The 26,864-nt window shown below is 50.0% G+C and overlaps 1 protein-coding gene and 1 long non-coding RNA gene across 4 annotated transcripts; both read left to right on the forward strand.

Annotated features, from left to right (window-relative positions):
- The first annotated feature begins 559 nt into the window (after positions 1–559).
- On the forward strand, positions 560–3,254 carry LOC147235526 (uncharacterized). Its single transcript, XR_015105901.1, has one exon. It is a non-coding gene; the product is annotated as an uncharacterized LOC147235526 (long non-coding RNA).
- Positions 3,255–5,846: 2,592 nt separating this feature from the next.
- Positions 5,847–26,527, forward strand: pak4 (p21 protein (Cdc42/Rac)-activated kinase 4). 3 transcript variants are annotated; one of them, XM_086177353.1, is made up of 11 exons: positions 5,847–5,984; positions 18,500–18,736; positions 19,006–19,211; positions 19,320–19,518; positions 20,135–20,368; positions 20,566–21,018; positions 21,671–21,804; positions 22,266–22,392; positions 23,325–23,450; positions 23,553–23,687; positions 23,783–26,527. In XM_086177353.1, exons 2-11 carry the CDS (start codon positions 18,536–18,538, stop codon positions 23,936–23,938), a joined length of 1,971 nt encoding a protein of 656 aa, XP_086033479.1. In that variant the 5' UTR covers positions 5,847–5,984; positions 18,500–18,535; the 3' UTR covers positions 23,939–26,527. The 3 variants fall into 3 exon arrangements, with proteins under 3 accessions (XP_086033479.1, XP_086033498.1, XP_086033488.1); XM_086177372.1 differs by having other exon boundaries at positions 19,009–19,211; XM_086177362.1 differs by lacking the exon at positions 5,847–5,984 and adding an exon at positions 13,860–14,006.
- The last annotated feature ends 337 nt before the right edge of the window (positions 26,528–26,864 follow it).

Consider the following 26,864-nt stretch of genomic DNA (forward strand, 5'->3'; position numbering starts at 1 on the left):
CATGATGCTTCCACCCCCATGCTTTTCTGCAGGTATGGTATTATTGGGATGATATACATCCTTTGTCTTCCTGCGAATGGCGTTAAGACCACAAAGTTCTATTTTGGTCTCATCTGACCAGAAAACCTCCTCCCATGAGTCCTCTGGATCATCCAGAGGATCCCTGGCAAACTTCAGACGGGCCTTGACATGGGTTGACTTAAGCAGGGGAACCGTCTGTGCGATGCTTGAGTTTAAGCCATTACTCAGTCTCAGTCTATTACTGATAGTAGCCTTGGAAACGGTGGTCCCAGCTGTCTTCAGGTTGTTGACCAGCTCCTCCTGTGTAGTTTTGGGCTGATTCTTCACCTTTCTTAGCATCATTGATACCCCAGGAGAAGAGATCTACTGTGGGGCCCCCATCCAAATGACATTGATGGTCATCATTAGCCTCTTCCATTTTCTGACAATGGCTCAGTTGTTCTTTTTTCACTAAGCTGATTGCCAATTGCTCTGTAGCCCTTTCAAGCTTTGTGAAGGTCAACAATTTTGTTTCTTGTGTCTTTTGACAGTTCTTTGGTTTTACACACGTTGGCTGCTGCACTTTGACAGAATGTGGGATGCACAGGTATCTTCAAGAAAGTTAACAACCTCAAATAGGTGCAACTCAATGACAATGATGAGCGTAGTGTAGTTGGACTCTTTAAAAGCAGAGGAACGGGTCTTTGAGGGTCAGAAATCTGGCTGATAAGCAAGGGATCAAATACTTACTTGACCCTGCAATTTACAAATAAATTGTTTTATTCGGTCTCTCACAGTGGAAATGCACCAATGATGAAAGTTTTAGACCCCTCCATGATTTCTAAGTTGGAGAACTTGCAAAATCGCAGCAGAATTAAATACTTATTGACCTGACTGTATACAATTTAACCTACAAAAGAAAATAAGAAATTACCCTCGGTGCAGTCGGCGATGTGGGGAGTAAACATGACATGATATGTTAGGTCTCCTGGAGAATGTATATATATATACATATATGAATATAAATATTGCAGGGATATAATATATTTGTGACAGGTGGAAGCGGTATCAGCATTCACAGAAACGTTCACGTATCTGGGGGGGTTTATTTTAAAACCGGAAGCCGTCACTGCCTGCATCCCAACGCACTTGACAGCGGTCCCATCCAGCTGATGCCGCGAGGCGGAGGGGGGAGAGAAGGGGGAAGAGGCTGCCTGAGTTCAGTTGTCCCGGTGCTCACGGAGGACGCGCCGCCCCGCACGGAGCTACAGACCCGACGCGGGGAAAGAAGGACGGAGCCGGGACCGGTGGAGGCAGGAAACCGGGCAGGAAGAAGGGTCGGGGAGGGGGGCGGCTCTGCTGTCCCGACTCCGATGGACACCGGGGGGCGTCGGAAGAGGAAGGCGGCCGGTGAGGTTCCAGCTCGGATCCCGCGATGAAGGCGGTGGGGCGGTGGGACACGGCGGAGAAACCCAACGGGGACGCGCGGCGAAGGCCGAGCTACCCGGGCGAGCTGCGGGCCAAACACGCCAACATGTCCGCCAAGGTGTGGGTGAAGGTGGCGATGGCCATTGCCTACTTCCTGTGTGTGTCTGTGGCTGCCGTCATCCTGGTCATCTACTACGTCTTCTTCTGGACGCCCGACCCGCACGGCGGTGGCGGGAACGCCACTGGGACCGGGACCGCCGCGGCGCCCAACCGCACCGATTGCGCGCTCAGGCTAGGGTGACACCGCACCACAACCTTGCACACGCACGCACGCACGCACGCACACAGGCAAGCATGTATGGAGTATGAGTGCGCAGCCGGGACGCGAGGTGGGGGGCTGCTACATCAGAGTTGTGGATGCTGGAGGAGGACAAAGGGGGCAAGTGCTGCTGGGATGCCGCATCTCCTGGACGGGGTGGGGGGACACACGGAGTTTGGTGGAACCGGGTACCCGGGTTTTTCAGGCGAGTTCCCGCTCAGCTTCGTGCCACCGGAAGTGTCCAGAAGGTTCCAGAGCCTCCATCTGACCTTCAGGACGCAGGGAAACATCTCGGGTTCCTTCCTCTCCGCGCAGCTGCGTAATAATCTAGTATTACCGTGTAATAACGATGTAATATGAGTGTAATAACTATGTAATAAGTCATTGTCGTTTTCCATCACTGTTTTCATTTTTTTTATCTTGACCTTCTAATTATTATTGTTAAATTATTATTTTCATTATCATTTAACTTCGCTTTCAGTTTATTTTAAAATCACTGAAAAAATGCTTCCAATTATCAGGATTTGGACGACAGAACCACAAAATAATAACAACATCAACAATAATAATATGAAATATAATAATAATAATTTGTAATACATTAAAAAAAACACAATTTTTCGATCAAATGACCCTGAAATATGTTTGGCTTCTAAAGTTATTGGTAAGCTAGGTATTCAGCTTCTGGATCCAGATGTTTCCTGATGTTTGTTGCCAAGGAAACGGGGCTGTGGGGAATTCACCCCAAAAATCTCAGTGTTTTGTGTGCGTGTGTGTGTGTGTGTGTGTGTGAGTTGGGGGGGTCTGCTGTGCATCGGACAATCCCTCAGAAGGACTCTGAACCTGAAGAATCTCCCAGTGGAACCATCTGAAGGAGAACTTGTGAACCATCTGATGTCCTACCTCTGATATGGAGGCTGGTGGGGGGGGGGAGACTCTGAAAGACTAAACCAACATCCGCACCCTAGAACCCCCCCACACACACACACACAAAGGAACCTTTAGAACCCCCCTCCCCCAGCTTATAGAACACCTGCAAACACCTGAGAACCCCTCTGACCTCACCTGCCTCAAACCCTGCAAGAACCCTGCTGGAGAACCTCCACCACCCTGCACTGAACGGGGGCTCCGTTTTTCTGTTAAGGAAGAACAATCACTCTGATCTGCCTTTTTCTTTCTTCCCCAGCAGGAAGCTGCTGATATTCAGGTATTTAGAGGAACCCTGGGGAACCCTGAGGAACCTCAGCCGGGGTCTCCGGTAGCTCGCCGTACAGAAAACGCCAGGTGGTCACACGACCTCCACTAAGTAGCTGCAACTGTTCCACCTTTTTAGAGCCACTTGTGTTTTTCTCCTCACCACAAAGCAGGAGGTGGATGTTATCTTCCTCCTCACCTTGTCCTCCTCACGCTGATTTAGACCACGCGTCCTGGTAGAACTTCCCAGACTGTTTTGTTTACAGTGTCGCCTTGAGATTTGATCCTGATGATAAACTATGCATTTACTCCACTTTGAGTGTCGTCATTTCCTGGATGATCAGCGAGGGGCGCCGGAGAGCACATAAATCTTTCTTTGCAGATAAATCTTTCTTACATTTTATTTACATTTACATTTTATTCTGTGATTTAACGAGCCTATCTCACATTCAGACACAGGAATGTCAGTGAACTGACAGGAAATCAACGCAATCCTCCAAATGAGAAATTAAAGATTTTCCATGTGAGGGCCTGTGATTGACAGGTCTCCAGTCCAGGTTAAGCCCCGCACCCTTGACCTGGCGACGGGCAGGATTGCCTCCAAGTATCCTCAATACAAAAGGGGACTCCTAGATTTCTGCCCCCTGGGTGTGATCAGGGTACACACAGATACCCTGGTGTCTGGAGCCAGTCACAGCAGCCATTCAGGCAGGGGGCAAGGTTTAACCTGGATGGGTCAGCTGTCAATCACAGACATCTAAGCAGTCCGCTTTCCCTCACATCGACGGCCACTTAGAGCCTTCGATCAACCTGCTGACTGTTTCTAGACCAGAGACAGAGACCATAGAGAGAACCCAGGCACAACCCTTGGAGAAAGTAGGTGAACAAGGGGAGAATATGAGGAACCTGCATGTGACGTTGACCACCATGACGCCCATTCAGGTCTGTGGAATTCAACGTTCACGGGAGACTCTTCAATGCACCATGCGGGTGTATTTAGATAACTGCTGAGGTCAAGCTGTGTTAGATTAATGAAGTCATGAATAAATTAATAGAAAAAAAAAAATCACCATTACCCGGCTTGTCAGGGTCACCATGGCAACAATAGGACGGACACATCGGGCTGAAGGTTGATGTCCTGCTGACAGATGAAGGACACTTGTCTTCATCGTCTCAGCCTGCCATGTTTGAAGTTCACAGCGCTCGAATGGCCAACCAGAGGTCTGGATGGGGCTACATGGCAAGAGCGTGCATGGTCCATGCTACGTGCACAGTTTCGTGATGTCATTCATTCATCCTGCTGAGAAGGGTAGGGGGCAGCGCCATCTCCAGCAGGCATTGTGCGAAGGGCAGGGCTTAGCACATATCCATGGACTGGGTTCTCGCCAAACTGTTTCCATGTTCTTCTGCTTGAGCCTTCCACCATGTTTGTAGATCTGGTCCTCAGTGGTAGAAAATTAGAGGTGTATGATTTCATCACTTTTTGGGTTGTATGTGTGTGTGTGTGTTTGTGTGTGTGTGTGTGTGTGTGTGTGTGAGTGTATGGCTGGATTATCACTTCCAGCAATCCAATCCACGTTATCATGAACTCGGATTAATTCATGAAGTTAAAACATTCGGAAACCTCCATCACCAAATTAGTCCAGTGTCTAACGAACTTTTGGGTTCCAACTTCAGCCTCCACCCTGGTAGTGCCTCCTCTGACAGAAACAGTACCGACCACTAGATGGTAGCGTTGTACACAATGACAGCTGCAGCCCTACCGAGGTCTACCCGCAAATATCTAACAAATTTAATAAAAAATATAGTTATTATTCATGTATTGTCAAGGTTTCCATGTGTTTGGACTCAAACAAACTTCGGTTAGTACACACGCTTATACTTAACCACCTGCAGCTCAATGTGTCTAAGACAAAGGAGCTGGTGGTGGATTTCAGGAAACAAAGGACCCACCTGAATCCAGTCACCATCAGGGGCACTGATGTGAACATTGTGGACACCTATAAATACCTGGGTGTCCACTTGGATAATAAACTGGACTGGACCTTTAACACCAATGCCACAATCAAGAAGGGTCAGAGCCGTCTGTTCTTCCTCAGGAGGCTCAGATCTTTCAACGTCTGCAGGACCATGCTGCAGATGTTTTACCACTTGCTGGTGTCCAGCGTCATCTTCTACGCTGTTGTGCGCTGGGGCAGCAGGCTCAAGACAGCTGACACCAACAGACTCAACAAGCTCATCAGGAGAGCTGGGTCTGTCCTGGGAGTAGAGCTGGAGTCTGTTGTGCAGGTTTCAGAGAGGAAGATGATGAGGAAGCTCCTCAGCATCATGGACAACATCCATCACCCCCTGCATGCCACGTTGATGTCCTGTCGGAGCTCTTTAAGTCGTAGACTGATACCACCAAAGAGCTCCACTGAACGCCACAGGAGGTCTTTCCTACCTGAGGCTATCAGACTTTTTAATTCCTCTTCCCTCAGCCGCAGGGAATCTTCAATCTTTGTAGTTACTGCTAACAGTTAAGACAATTCATATTTCATTATATTTCTTATTTTTCCTCCTTTCTACTATTATCTATTACTGTTATGTTTTTTACTTGAAACTCTGGCACAACAATTTCCTTCGGGATTAATAAAGTTGTTCTCATCTCATCTCTCTCTCATAAAAGTTCTCAAAATACTTGCAATTTCCCTGCAAGCAACAACCAAGAAAATATTTGACCGGAAAATCACGTTTGAATTATTGAATAAATGAAGAGTTAGAAAGATCTACTGATACATATTGATCTATTGAGAGTCGCTGGGTCGGATTTCTTCAATTCAAACGACCTCTTGATCCGGCGTGGAGTCGGTTGCCATGACACCGGCCCGCAGATTCCCGGATGTGGTATTTCCCTTATCCAACATGGCGCCGGGAAAGTGAGACTTTACGCTAATGTCACACAGTTCGGCCGAACTTCCAGCGCGTCCGCTCCTCTCAATCGACGCGGCGGGTTTTCGACGCGCCGTTAGCGGCGGAAGCGGGTCGGCAGCGATACGCCAGGGTGAGTAAGTCCGTCTTTTCGGCCCGCCAACTTTACTTTTGGCTTGTTGTTCGCTAGCTTATGGCACGCCTCTCGCCTGCTAACCGTTGCTAACGTTAGCCACTTTAAACAAATCTGAGACCCCCCCCCAACCGGGAGACTCGCTGCCAGTGTGTGCGTGCGCTCGTGTGTGTTTGATGTAAATGTTAACCGATATAAATATTTTTTAAGTAGAGTCCAGAGTGAGGGGTTCACGAGTGATGCGTTACTTTTTGAAGTTGCGGAACAACATATGGAGCTCCCCGCCGGCTCCGGCTCCACTCTGACACTCCGGTTCGAGTTACTTTGACGGAGGAGGTTCCTGTTCTGTCCGGTATTCAACCCCCTCCCCTCCCGAACCCCAACAAACCTCTCCCTACACACGTCCGTTGCATTTTCACGGTTAGTTCCACCGCCCGCTGGCCCCAGAACCTGTCACTTCAGGTAACAGTCCAGGAAGTGGGGAATATTCGATAACCGAACACGTCAGTAGCCTAAGTTGTTTTTACATTAATCAATGCAAAGTGTGAGAGCTACAGACACAACTTCAATTTCATAACTTCTAGGATTCTGCGCCCTAGAAAGTCTTCTTCTCCTTTGGTCTTGTCACTCTAGGGGTCTCCACAGCCAATCCACCTTCTTTGTATCCTTTTCTCTCACACCATCCGTGTCCTCTTCCCCTCCATCCATAAACCCCCTCTTAGGTCTTCCCCTTGACCTCCTGCCTGTCAGTTTCAACCTCAGCATCCTTCTACCCGGATCTCCACCATCCTTCCTCTGCCCATGTCCAAACCATCTCGGTGTGACTTTATCTCTGCGTGCCTTCAGATGGACTAAATCCTCATCATATTGTTCCTTGTCACTCCCAAACATGGGCAGGGTCTTGTTTTAGGAAAAATGCTCTTATGATGTTTTCAACACTGTTTCTGATACCAGCTGGTGGTCCACAGGCTCCAGGTCCCACCCTTGTCCTAGTTGATGGTGAATTAATATACTGGGCACATTTTACTCCAGAAAATATATTGAACAGAAAAACTAAAAGTAAAGAAACTGCAAAGTGTCCAGGCAGCTATATTTATTGTTAAAGTCCCTTTAGTGTCATGTTCTAGGATCCTCCTCTTAAAAGCAAAAACAATAAAGCAGTGAGACCCAGGGGTTTTCTTTCCCTTTGTGAGAATGCTCTGTTACCAGATAACAAAGCCGTGAAAATTCCATCCCAGAATACTTCCCAGCTGATGGGGATGAGCATTTCTCAGAGTCCGACCCCACTAGTGCTTTCTCCCTCTCCTCTCCCAACGACCCTCCCCGCCTCTTAGTTGGCACGAGTATGTGTGTGTGTGTGTGTGCGCTGTGCCTGAGGCTCACATGTGTTGTGGTGTGTGTGTGTGTGTGTGTGTGTGTGTGTGTGTGTGTGTGTGTGCGTGTGTGTGAGCTAGACAGAGTGGAAATGAGATAGTCTTCAGTTTAGTTAGTCAGCAGTGTTGTGCCATCAGTCCTGGTTAAATTACACATTCCTGGGATGCCAGAGCTGAACGGAGGGGCTCCCCTTCCCTCCCAGACACACACACACACCACACACACACTTAGGGTCGGCCAGTGTGGCTTATAGAGAGGCTGCTTGTTTTCATCTGTCTAGTCTAGATTTACAGTCATTAACCCAAACAATCCCCCAATTAAAACTCAACAATTGAAAAAGACGTGATTGTCAAGGCTACACAGGGCGACCCAGAATGGATCATTGAATATTTCAAACATTTACATGACACCTGTTGCAGGCAGGTAGTCTCATCTTTGGACAAGAGTAAGATTAAAAAGCAACCAAAAACAAGGTCTGTGGTCGCCCCCAGGAGGAAACGGTCCAGGTTCCTCCTCCTTCTGGACACCACCTTTGGTGAAACTCAGAGGTACCACACTGTTTGTTGTGGATCACAGTGGGGTGGAGGGTGTGGGGTTCTGTGATGAACTGGAACATGAGTGTTTGAAAGATAATTCCGGGGGTTTGAAGGGGTTTGGGGGTGGGGGGGGTTGTTGTGGTTGGATTGATGTGAGCTGACCACAGGGCCTCTGGGAGATGGAGGCAGACAAACACAGCTGCTGTTCAGGCGTCTTGTTGGTCAGAAGTGAGAGCCCAGTTTTTCAGCTGGCCGGGACCCGGACATCATGAGGAATACCTTTACCGGTCTAGTATAGCACTATGCTCTCACTAAAGGTGTCACTCAGGAATTCAGTGGCCCCTTTAAACTTCATGTCGTGTTAAGTGCAAAATGCGTAACGTAGAAAGTCACATTCTTCCCTGGAATCAGATTTCTTACAAAAAGGGAAAGAGAATGGCATGACTAAAAACAAGAGGGAAGGGTGGGGTGTTTATGAGAACAGAGGGGAGTCATGTGATGGAGGGTGAGGATGTTCTGTTTGCAGAGCGCAGGTAGTTGTGTTTGTGGAGCCTCTGAGGGCTCTGTGTGTATGGGTGTGGGTGTGTTTTCTGAGGGGGGGGGTTCAATGTTGGCCACATTGAGCTAAACAGAGAAGACACAGTGGTCTCCAGTCCGGAGGGGGGTGGGATAAACATAGAGGGTCCAGGACTGAAGCCATGGGTGGACTCTTTGTTTCCTTTGTTCCTCCCCATTTTGACCCATCCGGGCCGCCAGGAGAATCATCAACACCAGGATGAAATCATCCCAGCCGTTATTTCTCCCTCTCCGTCCGTTTAAAAAGAACCCATGACGTCACCCTGAGCGTCAATGCTCGACAGACAGAATATTGGGGATCAGAAAAAGAAATAAAAGACCCAGCAACAGTCTTTTCAGACTTGGGCAACCATCTCTGGAGAATTTTGAGCAAACTATCTTTGCAGCAAGGGCATCACCAAGGGCCTGCAGGTCGAGTGGACCAGGAAGTAAGACCACCGCCGCCACCTTACCATGCAAACCTAGAGCCAGGGTGAAGGCAAAATCTCAGAGGAATGCAATGTTACACTCTGCCTTGACTTTTTTTTAAAATTTTTATCAATGCCAGGAAAATGCCTTTGCTGCATTCCCCGCTTCCGTGGCAAGGCTTTAAAAACCCAATTTGGGCAGCAAAGAGTTTTTAGCAGGAGCGCCGCTTCATATTGCATCTCCTCTGTCGCCTGGAGCCTGTAGGTTTATGTTTAGGCACAAAGCATTCAGCTGCAGGGAAACCATGTTTTGGGGTTGAAATTAGTGCTTGAGCTTGGCCAACGAGACAAACGTACATCTGTTCCTTTTCCCTTTTTTTTTCCTTTGACTTGAGAATGAGGAACAAGTAGGCGCCTCTCGCTGCCACATCTGTGAGAGCTGACCCTGGAAGAGGGGAAAGCTTTCAGCAGCTTCGAACAGAGGCAACATCCCTGATGTCTGCCTTTTTTTGAAACTTTATAACAAGAGGATTTCCACTGTCTGTCTGTTTGGTCTCCTCCTCCCTCACAGGGTTCTCACTCGCTGTTCCCAGCAGTTGCAGAGGGAAGCACTTCCTGAACTTGTGTTTGCATGCAGGGTTTATCAAAGAATCAAGATTGGGCTTGATTGTACCTCTCTGGTGATACGGTGGCTTCTCTCGCTCTCTGTCTGTCTCTCTCTCTCTCTCTCTCTCTCTCTCTCTCTCTCTCTCTCTCTCTCTCTCTCTCGACAGAGAGAGTTCTGGATGGCGTCCATTTGTCACCTCAGCTGCACTCGTGCTGAAATCCTGGTGAATAGCAGCATAGAGGCAGGAGGTTAAAGGTATTTTTTTTGGCTCCACCAAATTTCTGGAATATTCTGGATGGAGGGTGTGCAGGTCTTTTGTGTTGGTCCTGCCTGCAGGCTCAGAAGGCCTATGGGATCTCTTAGGTTACTCATGGGGTTAGAGTGCATGAAACTAAGATGTCAACAGTGTGTGTGGTAGAATCTTTGGATCAGTAAAACCTGCCCCAAGTGGCTCTGAGTGTCTGGGCCGCCTGTAGGGAGAGGCACTGGGTGCCCGTGTTGAGTGATATTGGCCGTGTTAACTCCAGGAACTTTTTGCAGTCATTGGAACCTTTGCAGGAACTGAGTGTAGACCTCAGCTCCTTGAGCCATCTTAGCTCCCACTCTGAGACAGGGTGTGTTTATGCTTCCACAGGAACCCATGTGACCTAAGTGCTCGGTGATTGGTGGAACTCATAAGCAGATACTTCTTGTGGACTGCAGAGAATCATTTTTAAAGAAAGTGCGGAATTAGCTACCAGGGGTCTTCTTCACATGGCGAAGCAGTGCAGGGCCATCTAATAGTCCATGGCTATTATTCCCATCATGCGGAACACGAACGCTGTGGAAGCTTGGAGGAGGCTAGTTCCTAAAATGAAATCCAAGCTGGATAGTTTTTTGAACTTTTCCCTCCAGAAGTCCTCATCTGATAGCCTCAGCTGGAACTATAGCCAGTCAGTCAGTCAGTCAAAGGTGTGAATGGATGAGAAAAGGCTAATTCTGCAGCAGTAATGCTGGACTTTGGGACTTTTGAAAAGACTCTTATAAAATGGTCATCTCACACAGTGAGATCTTACATCTTAAGACTTTGCAAGGATTTTGAAAGGTCACATGGAAAACTACAACTAGATTCTTTTCCCATCATGCTGGTACTAGGTTTCCAATTTTGTTGGGGCTCATCTATTGGTTGTACGGTTGTACGTTCTACGGTGACAAAACTCAAAGACTTGTAATGTCAAACATGTTTGAAATTGTGGTAAGCCTCAAGACTGAGCTAAGACTCAGCTACAGCTTTTAACATTTTCTTCTGACTTTCAGTTTTAAGTCTGAGACTGGAACATCTTAAGGTGTAAACCCGCCATAATTGTGCTATGTATGTTTGAAGAGGTGATGCCTCTTATAGCTCCATCAGAGCCATAGCAGTAGTTCAGAAGAATCCAGGCAGTGCAAACTACAAGCAGCAGGCAATGAAGCCAATGAAGGAATCGTCGTTCTCTACTGGCAAATCTTCAAGCTTCAACCTTACTGCTCCACGTATGAAGCCGATGCTGTAGAGGAGGCTCGGCTCTGACTCAAGGTCCTTGCACTGGGACCAGGATTTCCCAGGCGTTGCTGTAATTGAACCCTCAGCCATACTTAGCTCTGTACTGGGGGGAAGAACCGCAATGGAACAAAACAAAACAAAACGGATTGCCCTCCGGTTTCCTTGTAATCCTCTTGTCTAAGTGAATAAGGGTCTTGTGAAAAATGAATTCTCCTGCCAGTCCCTTATTTAGTGCTCTTTTATCCTATTTTCAAATCAGTGAGCTTTGGGTTTTTCCAATATATGATCCGGAAAAAGATCAAAAATGGAATATGTTGGTGTGAAACGTGCTAGTATTTGTTCTCTGTGGCCCGTTGTGGAGAACCAGGCTCGGCAGTCCATATTGCCCTCTCGCACATGTAGCACACAGCAGGAGCTTTCCTGTGTTAGATTTGGGGGGTCGGGGGTCCCCAGCAGGAGGTTGGATATGTTCCAAACCCCAACCCCTCTTTTGTTTCCAGCAAGCAGACCCACCGTCCCAGAACCTCCTCATTTTCCCAGTGGGATATTTTTAGCATCACCGCTCTGCCTTGTTAGCATCTTTTATGCGAATAGCGTTCCCACTGCCACCAATGTTTTAATTACTCTCCAGTCACATGATGGTCCTTTCAACACACAATGGACAAACAATGGACCTCCCCAACCCACCACCTGCTGTGAGTCAATTGGTGATAGTTTGGTCTTGGCACTCTGGTCATTTGAAATTCTCTGAAGTTTTGGTTGAGGTGTAGGGCCCATGAAATGTCCAGTTTCTTGTCTGGAAGGGCTCCAGGCTTTGATTGATGTGTCAAATAGAAACCCCTCCTCCCCATGCTGGTTGATATGACCCAAAATTCATAGGATTGAAATATTCAAGGCAAAGTATGTATGTATGTATTTCATATTTTTAATGTTTTTTTATGTGTAGTCTCCCATCATGGATCTACTGAAGGCTCATTGGAAATAGATTGCAAGTGTTTCTGTCACTGGTTGACAGTGTTTGTTCCACGTTACTGTTGGTAGTGTCAGGCGTTTCAGCTGTTAAAAGTCCAAAGTGAGCTCTGCCCTGGGTCACGTCCCTTATCGAAACCCTTCGCATCCATTGGACCGCTTGATTCCTTCCATGAAATCAAACCGGGAGGCAGGTGACTGGCTGATGCCACCCCTTAAAGGAACAGGTCAAAGTAAAAGAAGAAAAAGATTTTTTTTCCTCTTTCTCCACAAAAAACCTGATGTAAATAAATCTTTAATGTTTCCTGTCACGAGGACAGTGATGTTACCAGTGGGCATGGTCACACGCCTGTCACTCCAATTGCATGTGGATGTTTGTCCCCCCCCCCATTTTTTATTCATATTCTTCTGTGTGACATTTGGCATTTCAGATAACTTGGCTGAAAGATGTCCTGCATGGAACTGGAGCTGCAGGAACCCTCAGTTTACTTGTTTGTCCAAGTCTTTTGTCTGTTTTTCCCTTCATCCTACCCTGGCCATCACCCTCCAGACCTCCAGGCTTGTTAAGTTTACAACAACAACAAAAAAACATTTCCGTGAAACATTTCTGCATTGGTTGTCAGACATTGACAAAGTAGGCGCTGTGTGCGTGCATGTGTGCGTGCATGCATGCATGCGTACGTGTGTGTGTGCATGCATGAGTGAGAAAATATGTGCAGCTTGTGCAGAGCTGTATAGCTTGTCTTGTTCTGGTCTTCTTTATCGTTGACCGTCCCACATTCCACAACCTGCCTGGAGGCCTGCTCTGATTGGCTGCCACTCCACATGCTTAGTTTGAATTCTGTCCCGCGATTGGCAGCTTTATGTATTTTAGGATTTTTTTTTGTTCACATCTCTTCCTGCCCCTCAGGCCGACCTGTTGCTGGTGTGGTTTCTGCTCTGAACATCAACACGCCATTTCCTCCTGGATTATGAAAGCCTGTGGGATAAGGGCACATACAAAGAAGGTTTCTGCAGGTTGCTTAATTCAGGCCTCATGCAGCACGTAGACACATGTAGTACCTTGATCTTCTCACCACTAAATACCACGCAACCATTAAACAGTGTTCATAGTATAGATGTTTTACTGCATCTGATGTCATCTGTGCACTTTTATTTTGGTTTGTTTTGTTTTTGAATCTGGTCCCAGTCTCCTCTGAGGCTCAGATTTGTGAAGGTTCTGTCTGTCTTAGCGGTCACGTGTGGTATTTCACAAGAAGAGGGGGCAACAGATAAAATGAAAAAAAAAAAAAAACTACAACTCCGCCTGCCGACTCATGCCAGAAATGGAAACCAAGCCTCTCCCTCTGGTTTCTTCCGGGGTTTGGAGATCCATTGGAAGTGAAGTCCAGAGGACTTGTGGTACCCTTCCCTTCTGGAAGATATGCTAGGGTCTGGATCCCTTCACTGGATTTACGGTTGTTCTCCTACACTGCACTCTTTCGCACGCAAGTGCACAGGGGCGGTGGCGGCAGCAGCAGCTCCACTGAGGGAAGGGTTGGTGGTTTGAGCTCCATGTGTGTCCTTGGGCAAGACACTGAACCTTGCCCCCCTCTGGTTACCACCTTGCATGGAGCTTTGCTGTCGTGTGTGAAAATATGACCCAGTGTAAAGTACTGTCAAACCACATGGTGTGAAAGGGCTTTACAAGAGGAGATTGTTTACCATTCACTCTCCCTCCCTCTCTCTCTCTCTCTCTCTCTCTCTCTCTCTCTCTCTCTCTCTCTCTCTCGCTCCCCCCGCCCTCTTGGTGACGTCATGATCCTGGTTGTCGTCCGACTCCGCAGTTGTTGCAGATCTTTTCCGCCTTGGCACCAAGTTGTGCCCACGCCACTGGCTCTTGGCCTCACTTCCAGTCTGGCCAGAGTTTAAATGAAAGCCGAGGTGGAGGAGGCACGGGGGGGGGGCCTCCATATCCCCCCTCCAGCCAGTGTTTCTGGTATCCAGGTGAAGGTTGTGCCGCTTTTGACCGCAGACTCACCCTGGTTTGATGTGAGTACCTGCCGTCTGCATGTTTTTCGCCTGCCACTCCGCAGACCCGGAGCCTGGGGCGGGGTAATCCCGGGCATGACAACAGACCCCCTGTTGTTTGAAATCCCCCGGTGTGGATTAACTCTTAGTCCGGAGCAGCATAACAACTGTATTGTTTAGCCATGCACATGGGGGTGGGCTGTGGGTTTTTGACGGGTGCTAAGACCCCCCACCCCCACCTCCACACACACAGTTGTGACTGTGTGGACAACTGTAGGACCCGCCAGCCACGTTGTCTCTGTGCATTTGCAGGGCGTGGAGACTCAGCTCCTGCATAGGCATGATTCAGACCTGTGAGGAGTTGCACTGGAGCTCAGTGTCTGAGGTCAGTCCTGGGGGGGTCAGGTCTTTGGCCGCGAGGGGGTCAGGGATCAGCCGCGATTAGCTCTTATTGTTCCACTTGTGTGCTAACATGCATGTTAGCTCCTCACACACCTGAGTGAGAAGGTTACTTGGAAACCAAAAACTGACGGGCTGCAGTTCAAGGGACTAAATTGTGAGAAATATTGTTTGGATTTCTTTTACGACGGAAGTGCCAAATAATTTTATTGTAATTGAGGCTGTGAGGCAGGGAAAAACTGGTTCCCTCCATGTTTTCCTGCCTTGGCTCTCTTTAGGTTCTCTGTCTTCCTCCCACAGTCCAGCGACAGGCAGTGGGTTCACAGAAAACTCTAAATGGTCCGTCATTGTGAATGGTTGGATGATTGACTGCTGACCCGTCCACGTTAAGCCTTGCCTCTCACTGATTGTCCGCAGAGATCGGCTCCAGACCTGCGACCCGCAGGATAGCGGCAGATAGGGGCTGATAGAACCTCCCTGCTCCAGATAACACATCTAAATGGACTCAAATACGAATAAATGCCTGACAAAGTGTTACCAGAGAAATGTGGTCCTGAGATGACAACCTTAAAAATGGAATTAGGAAGTTTTGTGCTGTAACAGCAGCAGAACATGGGATGGTGGAGGTGCGCTGTGTTTTAAACACATAATCACATGTTTTCTGCTTTATATGACTGACCCTCTGAGATTCCAGGCCCCTCCTTCTCCCAGGCAGTGTGAATGAAGCCGAGCCGCTGCCTCGGGAAAGTTTTTCTTGATAACATCCGACGTCTGCGGCTTCTCCGGCATCTCCTTCCACAGAGCTGAAACTCGTCAAAGCAGCTTGTGGCTTCAAGGTCACATGGAGTATGCCGTGTTTGCACAGCACTTGAGATATCTGGGAACTGCAGAGACGTGTTTGTGTGTGCGCGCGCACGCATGCTTGTTGTGAGACTACAGGCGATGCCTGTGCAGCTAATATGTGTGTTTTCACTAGCCCTGCGCTGAACCAAGTGAATGCAGAGGGTGTTTTGACTGAGAAATTCAGAATGACCCTGCAGGTTTCAGGCATGCTGCTGAACATTCAGAGGTGGAGGTCCTCTCTGGACACCTGTTAAATGGTTGAGACCAGGTGATTATTGGCTTCTCTCTTGATTCACAATGCGTTCACGTCAGCCGCCTCGGCCCCTTGAGGTCAGTCCCTATCTGAGGTTTTCCTCGGCGTCCAACACCTTCACCCCTCACTGGTGTTGGCGTCTGGTCTTCGTCCCAAACCCAATGACATGACGGCCCCCGAGGCTTGAAAACCCTCTGATTGCTAACTTTCACGAGATACCTTCACCACGCCAGGTGTCCTTCGCCCCACACACAGTCACTGACTCCTATGACAGAAGCTGCAATGTGGAAACCCTGTGGGTTATTTGTTCATTGGGCTGTGTCCCCAATCAGGATGGACCACCCCGAACCACCTCGTAGCCCACCTCTGCGAGTCATGTATGACTGAGACTGTTGTAAAGGTCACTGGGCCACGGGAGTGGACCAGTAAATGCAGTCCAGCTCCTGTGGATCAGATGTCTGAGGTCAGAGGAGGCTCTTCAGAGGATGTCACGGCGATGACTCTTCCCTCTGCATTATTGTTCTCTTACCTTTCCTGTTTCCCCATCTGAGCTCCTGTTAGCATCATGCTCTGCATTTGTTCCCACACTGACTGCCCTGGCCAGCGGGTGGCAGCCTCACCTGGAGCCCGTCAACTGTCGTGGCCCTGCCGAGCGGACAGGCTTTCTCGCTGCTCAGCCAGGCGTACAGCAGGTGAGCACAGGGATCTGGCAGAGAGGTGATGATGGCGGCGGGGTCACACACCAGGAAACTCCACAAAGAACCTGTTATTTGTGTCCTGGAGCAGCTCTGCGAGGAGATGATTATGGATTCTCCCTTCCTCTCCAGCCCTATGTTTACACAGTGAGTTTGTCTATCAGGAAAAATGGCCACGCCGTCGAACACATGGGCGGGCATGGGCCGCGCTGTCATGTTTCTATGACAACTATATATTTGTTTGTGTGTGTGTGACAAGAGTCATGCATGTTTTTGAAGTCCTCTTTTCGTACCCTACACTACTCGCTGACAAGAGCCTGAACTCTGGAGAGGTTCTCCACCGAGATTTTAACCGTCCACTCAGTTGCTTAATGTACTGTAAACAAGGTTAACCGAGGTGTCATCTAAAGTGTCAGGCATTCATGGTCTGTGTTCTGACGAGGGGGTCAGTGGAGTGGGGCTGGACCTAGAATCTGGTTTTGATAAATGATTGACATCTTGTGGTTTCAGTAGAATGGCCAACACTAAATAAAAGACTAAAAATAGTAAGGTTAGTCTGACAGGTTTGCTAGGTTACACCCCCCCCCCCCCCCCCCCCCCGTGGGAAACTGAGAAAGTCGCTGTCAACCTTCACTTTCCTTTGTGATGATTTACAGAGTGGGCTGCCCTGTGTGTGTGTGTGTGTGTGTGTGTGTGTGTGTGTGTGTGTGTGAGTGAGATCATAGATCATTCCCGATGTGACTGGAGTTCACCTGTCTCTCCCACACCTGTTTGTCAGCGCCACTCATGTTGCTGTCGTAGAAAGCTATATTTGTGTTTGTTCGTTTTACCATCATGATCTGTGCACGTGTGAGACGTGTTGAAGTTTCATGAAGGAGAAGCCACCAAGGCTTGGACCCCCTCCACATCTGAACGTCTGGAATCACTCACTCAGGCTGCTAGGGGGGGCTTTTCTCCCCATTGTCTTTGTGTCCTGACAGTGAACACTCAATGTTCTCTCTCTCTCACACACACACACACACACACACACTCGTAGCAGGCAGGGTCCTCTCCATGTCACCCCTCTCCATGCCTCCTCAGGCGAGAGGGTTCGAGATCTAAGCTCTGCCCTCACCCCACATCTCCTGACCTGCAGGACATCTCAGCAGCTTTTAACACCGGCTCTGTATCGCCATTCCTGCATGGGTGTTGGTCTGAACGGGGCTCAGATGGGGTGTCTGCGTCAAACCATTCCACCCAGCCTTTCTCCTTAGGAACACTGTGACCTCAACTCACACTTTGGTTGGAGGTAGCTCTGTCCAGGATCTTTGCCTCCTCAGATGGAATGGAAACATGACAGAACCCGCTCTAAGATCTCCCACTTTGAGGACATCAGAAGATCCCCACCTCATAAACACGAGCTGGTTGGGATGATTTGGTTTTAATCCGTCTGATCTTCTTCTGGTTCTTCTTCTCCTTGTTCTTCCTGTGCATAGATCAAGCGCACACACACACACACACACACACACACACACACACACACATCAAAGGGAGGCCGACATTAACAGTTCTCCTTTCTTTCTCCTTCACTGTTCTTTGACCTCACGTCCACTGATGCTGTTCCAAGTTTGTGTGTGTGTGTGTGTGTGTGTGTGTGTGTGTGTGTGTGTGTGTGTATGTGTGTGTGTGTGTGTGTTCTCCTGGCAAGGTTCAGTGTTTAGAGCTGTGTGGGGGTAGTGGTCTTTGCCGTGACCACAGGGTTCTTGTGGGCGGGGTCCTGCTGTGAGAGGCTGTAGTAACTCCTCAGACCGGGGCTCAGCTCCATGACTCACGGCCTCTCAGCTGGCGCTGACCCGGTTACATCAGGTTCTTTTGCTTTTTGCGGAGCCTCCCACCCGTCTGCTCCTCAAAGGCCCTTGTCTCCGAGGACCTCCTCAGCTGTGCCTGCTGGTCCTCGTCCCTCCCAGACTGACTGGGCGGCATGGTCATTGTTTGGAGGGAAACCAGAGGTCTGAGGAGATCAGTCCTAACGGCCTCAGGGAACTGGAATCAAGGTTTGGCCTGTGCTGTGGTGAATTTTTGGGTTTTGTGGCACATTGTTAAACTCAGTAGAGCTGCGCTCCAGGCTGCACGTTCATCAGAAACATGTAGTGTATTCACAGACAGTTCCTTCTCACTGATGGATATAGAGGATCCTCAGACAGATCTCATGGGCTTCAGTTGTGGTTCTTCCCCATCAGGTAGAACCAAAAGTAGTGATAAGACCTGTGTGTGTCTGAATCTACCCTCCACATGAGTTGTGGTCTTCTGCTGATCCTTCCCTCCGTTCCCCATCCCTCCTGCAGCTCTGATGCTTGGCCCTGCCCACCTCGTCCGCCATCATGTTCACCAAAAAGAAGAAGTCGCGCATCCAGATCTCTGCACCGTCCAACTTTGAGCACCGCGTTCACACTGACTTTGACGAGCAGGAGCAGAAGTTTGTGGGGCTGCCACGCCAATGGCAGTCGCTCATCGAGGACACAGCCAAGAGACCTAAGCCCTTCATCGATGCCACTGTAATCACCACAGTCGAGCCGCACAAGGTGAGTCCGGGGTTCTGGATCTCTTCACAGGCTCCTGAAGGATCTCAGGGCTCTTATGAGGGATCAGAAGGCTCCCTTGCAGCAGAGGCCAGATTCTGAGTTCCGATCCAGATGCCCTAGATGTTTGGTCTGCCAGTAGGAGAAAAAAACAGATCCCAGTGGTCTGATCCAGAGGTTCTCAAAATGAGTGGGGCTGCCTCCCCATGAATGCCCTGTTGAGATGCCGAAGCTGCTAATCTGAGCTGTTCCTTCTGCCCTTCTTGTCCCAGCAGACCATCGTCCGCGGCACCAAGCTGGGGGTGGATGGCTCGCTGACGTGGCTGCTGGACGAGTTTGACACTATGTCTGTGACCCGCTCCAACTCCCTGCGCAGAGGAAGCCCCCCTGTCCAGCCCCGTAGGGACTCGGGCTCAGGCCGGGTCAGGGGGCAGGAGAACGGAGAGCCCCTCCCCCGGCACCACTCACACCACGACCGGTGAGACTTGGGCCCCCATGATTAGCTGATTATGCAATTAGCACCAACTTTCCTCTTCGTCAGAACAGCTGTACTCACTGCCCCCCCCCCCCCCCCCCCCGCATCTAGAGAGCGGGCTGACCACCACAGCCCAGGCGATGGTCACCACAGTCACCACGGGGCCCGTCCCCCCCACCGGGATGACGAGGGCCAGGGACGGCCACAGCAGCAGCCCCGGGGCCAGGAGCCCGTTAGGGCCCCCAGGGACCGGCCCGGCTCTGGCCCCCCCCCGCCTCCTCTCCACAGAGACAGGGAGCACCCAAACAAGGTAAGGAGCTGAAGGTTACCTGGGGTCTGGGTGGTGAAGTGCAGAAACCAGAGGGCTACTCTGGATGTCACGTCCAACACAATGGATCCCAAAGCTGTTCAACTCCAGCTTCAGTGAGGGCTTTGTGTTAATCCAGCTGGGGTGGTACTCTACATGATGGTTTGTAGAGAAAGATGTTCAAAGTATGAATAAATAGGTTTCAAAAGGATGATGTTTCCTGGGCTGAGGTGAGAGAGCCTCAGTGGCACTTGTCCTCCTCGGAGTAACTCCCGAGTCACATGATGCGTCTCCAAGGTGGACCTTCTCACGTCTCCTCTCTAGTCAGCTAGCTAATTAGCCAGGCAGGTTGGTTTTCCTTCAGGAATGCCTGGTGCTGGATCAAACTTGAAGATCAGACAACTTTCCATGAAAATGCATTTCATAGATGGAACCTTCACGCCACATCTGGGTCACTAACCACCAGACCTTCATGGTCATTCAGGAAACTGACCCAGGGCTGATTGGCCAAAATCTGCTTGCAGTACATTGTCCCTCAGCTCAGACTCAAATCCTCGAATATTCAATAGACAAGCTTCTCATGTCATGTCTCCGTTTCTGTCCATCCACCAACCCAAAGGAGCCCGTGGTCCGGAGGGACCAGCAGAGCGACCACCGGCCCAAGTCCAGCTACATTGGCAGGGACGGCAGCCCGCAGTCTCCCCGGGACAAGAGGCCTCTGTCTGGGCCCAACATCTGCACTCCCAACCTGCCAGTGACAGCGGGGCCGGTGAAGACAGGCCAGCAGAATGCACGGGCCTTCAACACCTACCCTAGGACAGACAGTGAGGGGGGGCGCAGCCCCACAGGGCAGGTAGGCTGGCCTGGACACTTGGGTGTCACTTGAAGGAATTTAAGTAAGAGCTTCTAATGGTCAGTCAGGAGACGCAGATCCATTGAGCTCCCAGATGAGCGTATAGAGATGCCTGTGGAGGAGATGGTTGAGGTTTATGGTTGGGTGAGTGCATGACGGTCCTCTCTTGTGTCTCCTCTTCCTCCTCCTCCTCCTAGACTGGTCGACACCATGACTCGTCCCCTCAGAATGGCCCCTCTGGGGGTTCCCAGCGGGGCCCCCCTGGCTCTAAGCCCCCCACCACCCACCCGCATCCTCACCATACATCCCACCCCAGCCTGACACCCGAGGTGGCCCATCATCCCCACACACCTCACCCCACCGTCCCGGCGCCACGGCCACCCATGCCCTCTGGGCCACCCACGGCCCCCCTGCAGGCCCGCTCCCCTCAGAGGGAGCCCCAGAGGGTGTCTCATGAGCAGTTCAGGGCCGCGCTGCAGATGGTGGTGGACCCCGGCGACCCACGCACCTACCTGGACCACTACATCAAGATCGGGGAGGGCTCCACAGGCATCGTGTGCATCGCCACTGTAAAGACCACGGGCAAGCTGGTTGCCGTGAAGAAGATGGACCTGAGGAAGCAGCAGCGCAGGGAACTTCTTTTCAATGAGGTGAGGAAGCTGGGCGAGTTGGTTGGAAGGTGTGTGTGTGCATCGGTGCGTGTGTGTGAGTGTTTGGGTGCTGATTGTCAACGAAGCGCTAATTCAAATATGAATCAGAAACAGGAAGCGAACATTCCACTGCAAGCAGAGTGATGTTCCCCCCAACCATCTGCGTGGTGCGTTCACTGACCTCCACCCTACTGTAGTGCACTTCTTTTTACATCAGTTAGGAGATGTTCAATGTGTGTTTTCCCAGCAGTGTGAGTGGGAAACGTACATGGGAGTGTTAGGTTAAAAAAATCCCTCCCACAGTCCAGTTTGAGTCCCTACTCCTTCCAGGGCGTGGATGACAGCGACCATCATACCCTCATGCTCCACAGGACGCAAAGTAAACAGGAAGGGAGAATTACGGTGTTTTCCTGCCGCTGAAAACTGTGATAGCGTCAGGGCAGATGGCCATGCTTTAGAGAGCAGTTCTCCAGCTCACACACACACACACACACATACACAGACCGCTGCCCTTTCCAGGCAGGGGCCAGACCCATGCAGAAGGTGGGGGTTCACAGATATACGGGGGCTGTGGCAGAAGAAACACAGTGGTCAGCTCAGGACCACTTCAGATGTCTCCTTTAAGACCCCTGTCCATCTCTGTCCTCCCCAGGTGGTGATCATGCGAGACTACCACCATGAGAATGTGGTGGAAATGTACAACAGCTACCTGGTAGGTGACGAGCTGTGGGTGGTCATGGAGTTCCTGGAGGGGGGGGCTCTCACTGACATCGTGACGCACACCAGGTGAGAAAGGGGAGTTGGCGGGGTCAAATCCTGATAAGCATTATCTTTTCACCATCTGAGACCCAGGGATTTTTGAGTCATGACCTTTGGCCCAGTAAGCTCATCCACCAGGACCAAAGTCTTCCCATTGTGTTCTCAGATGATGGTCTTCCTGTTGCTCCATACGTTTGGCTCCCATTTCTCCACATCAATATGAAAGTTAGAAAATACAAATACAGAAACTTCCCCTTCCTGTTCCTGCACCAGTAACTGTCTCCCACCACAGGAGGGCAGTACGATAAAAGTATTCTTTCTGTCTGCACAGCAAATGTGTGTGTTTACAGAAAATCGAGGTCTTCTAAAGACTTTTGACCAAAAGAGTAAAGAAGAGATGCAGTAGATTTCTTTAAACAGATTCTGCTGACTGAATCGACGGAAATACCTAAACAGATGCGTGTGTGTGTGTGTGTGTGTGTGTCCAGGATGAATGAAGAGCAGATCGCCACAGTGTGCCTGTCGGTCCTGAAGGCACTGTCGGTCCTGCACACCCAGGGCGTGATCCACCGAGACATCAAGAGTGACTCCATCCTCCTCACCCACGATGGACGGGTGAGTATGGACCTGTGACCAGAAGGCCTTCCTCTGCCGTCCTTCACACCTTCACCAGACTAAAGTGGTCCACCTCCAGTCCAGCTCAGATTTTACTGGCCGCCATTTGGGCTTGTTGAAAAGGTGGAACAAGCCCTGCGGTTAATTAAGATGTTCATCCAGACCCCGCCCCCCCAGGTGCCATTCCACTGCTTCAAGAACCCACCTCTCTGCAGAGATGCGAGGGCCTGGCAAGACAGAGAGGTGTGATTCTCTGAACCTCTTTCAGAACACCACAGTTGTTGGCGCTGACACTGATGCCACGCCGCTTCCTGTCTGGTGAAAGCAGTGGTTATCTCTAGAAGCATTACAACAAGGCTTCCCAGCAGTGCCAGAATAAAGGGTGCCCAGCTGCCATTGAGTCAGTCATCACACACAAACATACACGTACACGCACACACACTCCTGATGGAGCTCGGTGAGATGTCCTACTCATTGTGATCAGGCTGGAGAGGAGGCACACTCACTAAAACCTTTCACAAAAAACTTTAACTTCCACTACCTCGTTAACCAATGTCTAGACACAAGGGGATGTGTGTGTGCGTGCGTGCGTGCATGTGTAGCATCTTCAGGTTAAGCACATTGTAGCTCATGTTATGCTAATGTGGAGAGGGGAACGTTTGCAGGGAGGAAGTGAAGGCCCTGCACAGCAGTGTGTTCGCCCTGTGGTGCACTTTAAGATGCAGGTTATGCGGAGAGTAGATCAGACCTCTGGGTCTGGACTGGCTTCTTTGCTGCCCCAGTTTCCCATGATGGCTGCAGTGAACACTCATGCCCGAGTTAGCTGTGGTTTGACGCTTGGCCACTGCCTCACTACAGGGGCGAGGAGCTTCCTTTAGGCCGCACCCCCATCACTCAGATAGGATGTGACCATGACCTCCTTTTGTCAACAGGTAAAGCTGTCTGACTTCGGCTTCTGCGCCCAAGTGTCCAAGGAGGTGCAGAGGAGGAAGTCCCTGGTCGGTACGCCATATTGGATGGCGCCGGAGCTCATCTCCAGGCTTCCTTATGGACCAGAGGTAACACACACACACACACACACACACACACACACACACACACACACACTCTCTCCCTTTGTGTTTGGAGCTCTCTGATGTTCATTGGTCTCCTCTGGCCAGGTGGACATCTGGTCCCTGGGTATCATGGTCATAGAGATGGTGGACGGAGAGCCTCCCTACTTCAATGAGCCGCCACTCAAAGCCATGAAGATGATTCGAGACAATCTCCCCCCCAAGCTGAAGAACCTGCACAAGGTGAGGCTGGAAGCTTCTTTCTCAGAATCTGTCCTGACACAGTCGTCGTCTCTGAGCCGAGATCAAACCCCTGTTAACCCCCATTTACCCCCCAGGTGTCCCCCTTGCTCAAGGGCTTTCTGGACAGGATGCTGGTGCGAGACCCAGCACAGCGGGCCACAGCCAGTGAGCTGCTCAAACACCCCTTCCTGACCAAGGCAGGACCACCGTCCTGCATCGTCCCGCTGATGAGGCAGAACCGGATGAGATGAGGCTGGCGGAGGAACTGGGTGGAGCGGCGTATTCCTGGAGCACAGGGGTCGGAGATCCAGGACCAGACGCCCGTTTACACCTACTGCGCGGATGCAACCAGTCGTACAGGAGTATTCTGTGTATACCATAATCACTGAACTGAGGGGAGACTTCCCCAACAAGCAATAAGGAGGTGTGTGTGTTTGTGCGTGTGTGTGTGTATGTGTGTGTGTGTGTGTGTGTGTGTGTGTGTGTCTGTGTGTGTGTATATATACATATACATGTCAGGAGGGATGATGATGTGTGCCTGGTGAGATGGGAAGGTAGGGAACCCCCCTCATCCCCCGTGGTGTTTTTCCACAATGGAACTGTCTCATGAGCATGCTCTGTTCCAAGGGCCTGACCTGGAATGTCCTTAGATCCTTCAAGGACTCTCCATTGTTTTTGAATTCCTTGTATGCTGACCGGTGGGCCTCACCCAGGCGCCATGGAGGTGAGGGTCTGCCCACGGATCCTTCTGGAGACCCCCGGGTATCCCCCGAATCCCCCCAAGAGAATATCACACAAAACATAGGTCTGAGACTTTGAACGATATTCTCTCTCACACACACACACACACACACCCACACACACACACACACACACACAGGTTACTACTGAGGGCGGGAAGACTTCTGGTGGGGTTTGGATCCCAGAGATAGATTCCCGTTGTCAAGAAGGAAACACTGGAGCTGTTTGTCTGTTTGTTTTTAACCCCCCCCCCATCGCCTTGGTGTGAGGACACTGGGGCAGAGACACTACCCCCCCCTCGTCATGGAGACGGTTCTTTTTTATGTTCTTAGAGTGAGATTTTGATGATTTTTTTTTTTGAAGCACTGTCAACCACGAGCTGCACGCCGGCCGTTGGACTGGAGGATGAATTTGGCCCCCAAGGAGGAACACTAAAGCCCCCACAACACTACTCTGGTTTTATTTCCTGCTCCCCTGTTTTTACATACTAGTCTTTCCTGGAGACTTTATTTATTTGTGTTAGAATGAAATAGCTCTAGAACTAAATCCTCTCTGGGCCGCTTCTTCTAGAGGTTTGGTTTGTCTGTAACCCCCCCCCAGTAAGGAGAAGTCCTCCCCCCGTTAATATTCCTTTTCCTTCTAAATAAAAGTACCAACACTAACAGGTGTCTAATGCCCCCATATATCTGAGGAACCAGAGAAGGTCTCTGTGCTCTGCTCATGTCTGGAGGTGTTGAAGGTGAAGACATTTTTAAAAATATTAAGATAGAGCTGCACTGGAGACGTGCACAATGACGTGCACACTCGTGCATTTTTCCAAGATCTAGGGTTCCTGGATGAAGAGGTTTTCAAATTAAACAGCAGGACGTCGTTTCCGCAAGGAATCAATTGTATCCCCTGGGGGGGCGGGTCTTATCTCTGGTTGACCCGTGTGGTTGATCAACCCCACCCTGGGCAACATACAGAACACTGCTGGACCTTTATGATGGCTTTAGTGTGTGTGTGTGTGTGTGTGTGTGTGTGTGTATGCAGTGAACATGGTTACTGGGTCTTCATGCCGAGTAGTCTTTGGGTGGAGGTGGATGGAAGGATGAGCTTGTGGGCTCCATGGGCGAGTACTGCAACCCTGCCATCTTCCCCAGATGTTCCTCAGTAGATGTGGGTTCTTGATGCAGGGTGGATGTTTGAGTGCTGCTGCTCTCAGTGGGTTTGTCCAGGAGGAGCGGATGGCTGGAGATCCTCTGTTCTTACTTTAGTAGTTGGACAGCTGGAAGGGTCTGTTTTCTCATTTGGCAATGGACCCAGGTTCTTGTGTGGCATCTGCATGTTCTTTGCAAGGGTTCTCCCTATGTGGAGTCTCCATGTTCCTGCCTGGGCCTGCAGGTTTATCAACGACTCCATGTGTGTGAATGTTTGGATGATTGACAGCTGACCTGTCCAGGTTAAACCCCGCCCCTTCTTGAGAAACCTTTGCGTGGCCATGGAAAGAAAAGGTAGGAAGGAAATCATTTCTTTTCAGAAGTACATTCCAGTAGCGAAACTGATGCGACAGAGCATCTTCAACTGCCCGATGAAGACCATGATCCACTCTTGAGTGACACATCCCTGCTCTGTCGGAAGGTGGAGCCCATGACCCCAAGGGTCAAGGGTCCAACCTTTTGTCCCCCAACTCACCTATAGACGAAAGGCAGCTCTAACTCTCCTCTCATTGTCTCGTGGTGAATACTTTGCCATAGATATGGAGATGACAGCATAGGGTTTGAGTGTTTTTCAGTTTATTGTTCTTAGAGTGTCATAGTTTTCTTGGTATTGCGGGGCTGTAGTGCCTTGCAAGGCAGTGTCTCCACAGATATCTCTTGTCTTTTTCGGGGGGCCGTTTCTGTGTCCCACCAAGTTTGAACGGTGGAGCAGCAGTGTCCCTCCTCCTCCTCTGGTCCTCCTTTGCGCCTCCTGGTCCTCCTCTGGTTCAGCGGTGTCCGGTCTCAAAGACGCAGGCCCGGATTTGTTCCCACGGCCTGTTTTTGTAATAGAAAGAAAACAGACGTCACTTTGAAAATGTTTATGTTGTTGTTACTTTTTTGCAAATACAAAGGTTCTAAAAGTCCAAAGGTGTATGTGTGCTCTCTCAACTAAAGGAAACACTCCTGTCTGTCCCCAGAGGACCCAAATGTTCTCCAGAAGGTCTCTGATGTAAAGCTGGATGGTGTCAGATTGCAGGTCTCCAGTCCCACACTCACATCCTTCCAGCGACCTCCAATCTAGATACCGATCAGGCAATATCAACAATTTATTGATTGGTATCTCTCCCACCATCCAGCGGGTGCAAATCTGATGATCTTTGAGCAGCTTCTCCTACAGAGGTCCCAAAACTGCCAATAAAATCAGAGTACATGACTGGATCAGCAATTAAATGCGAACAAGTCCCTCCTGTGAAAG

The sequence above is a fragment of the Fistularia commersonii genome, chromosome 3, assembly GCF_037954325.1.
Source record: "Fistularia commersonii isolate RoL2024-O1a breed Wild chromosome 3, RoL_Fcom_v1.0, whole genome shotgun sequence".
Lineage (NCBI taxonomy): Eukaryota > Metazoa > Chordata > Actinopteri > Syngnathiformes > Fistulariidae > Fistularia > Fistularia commersonii.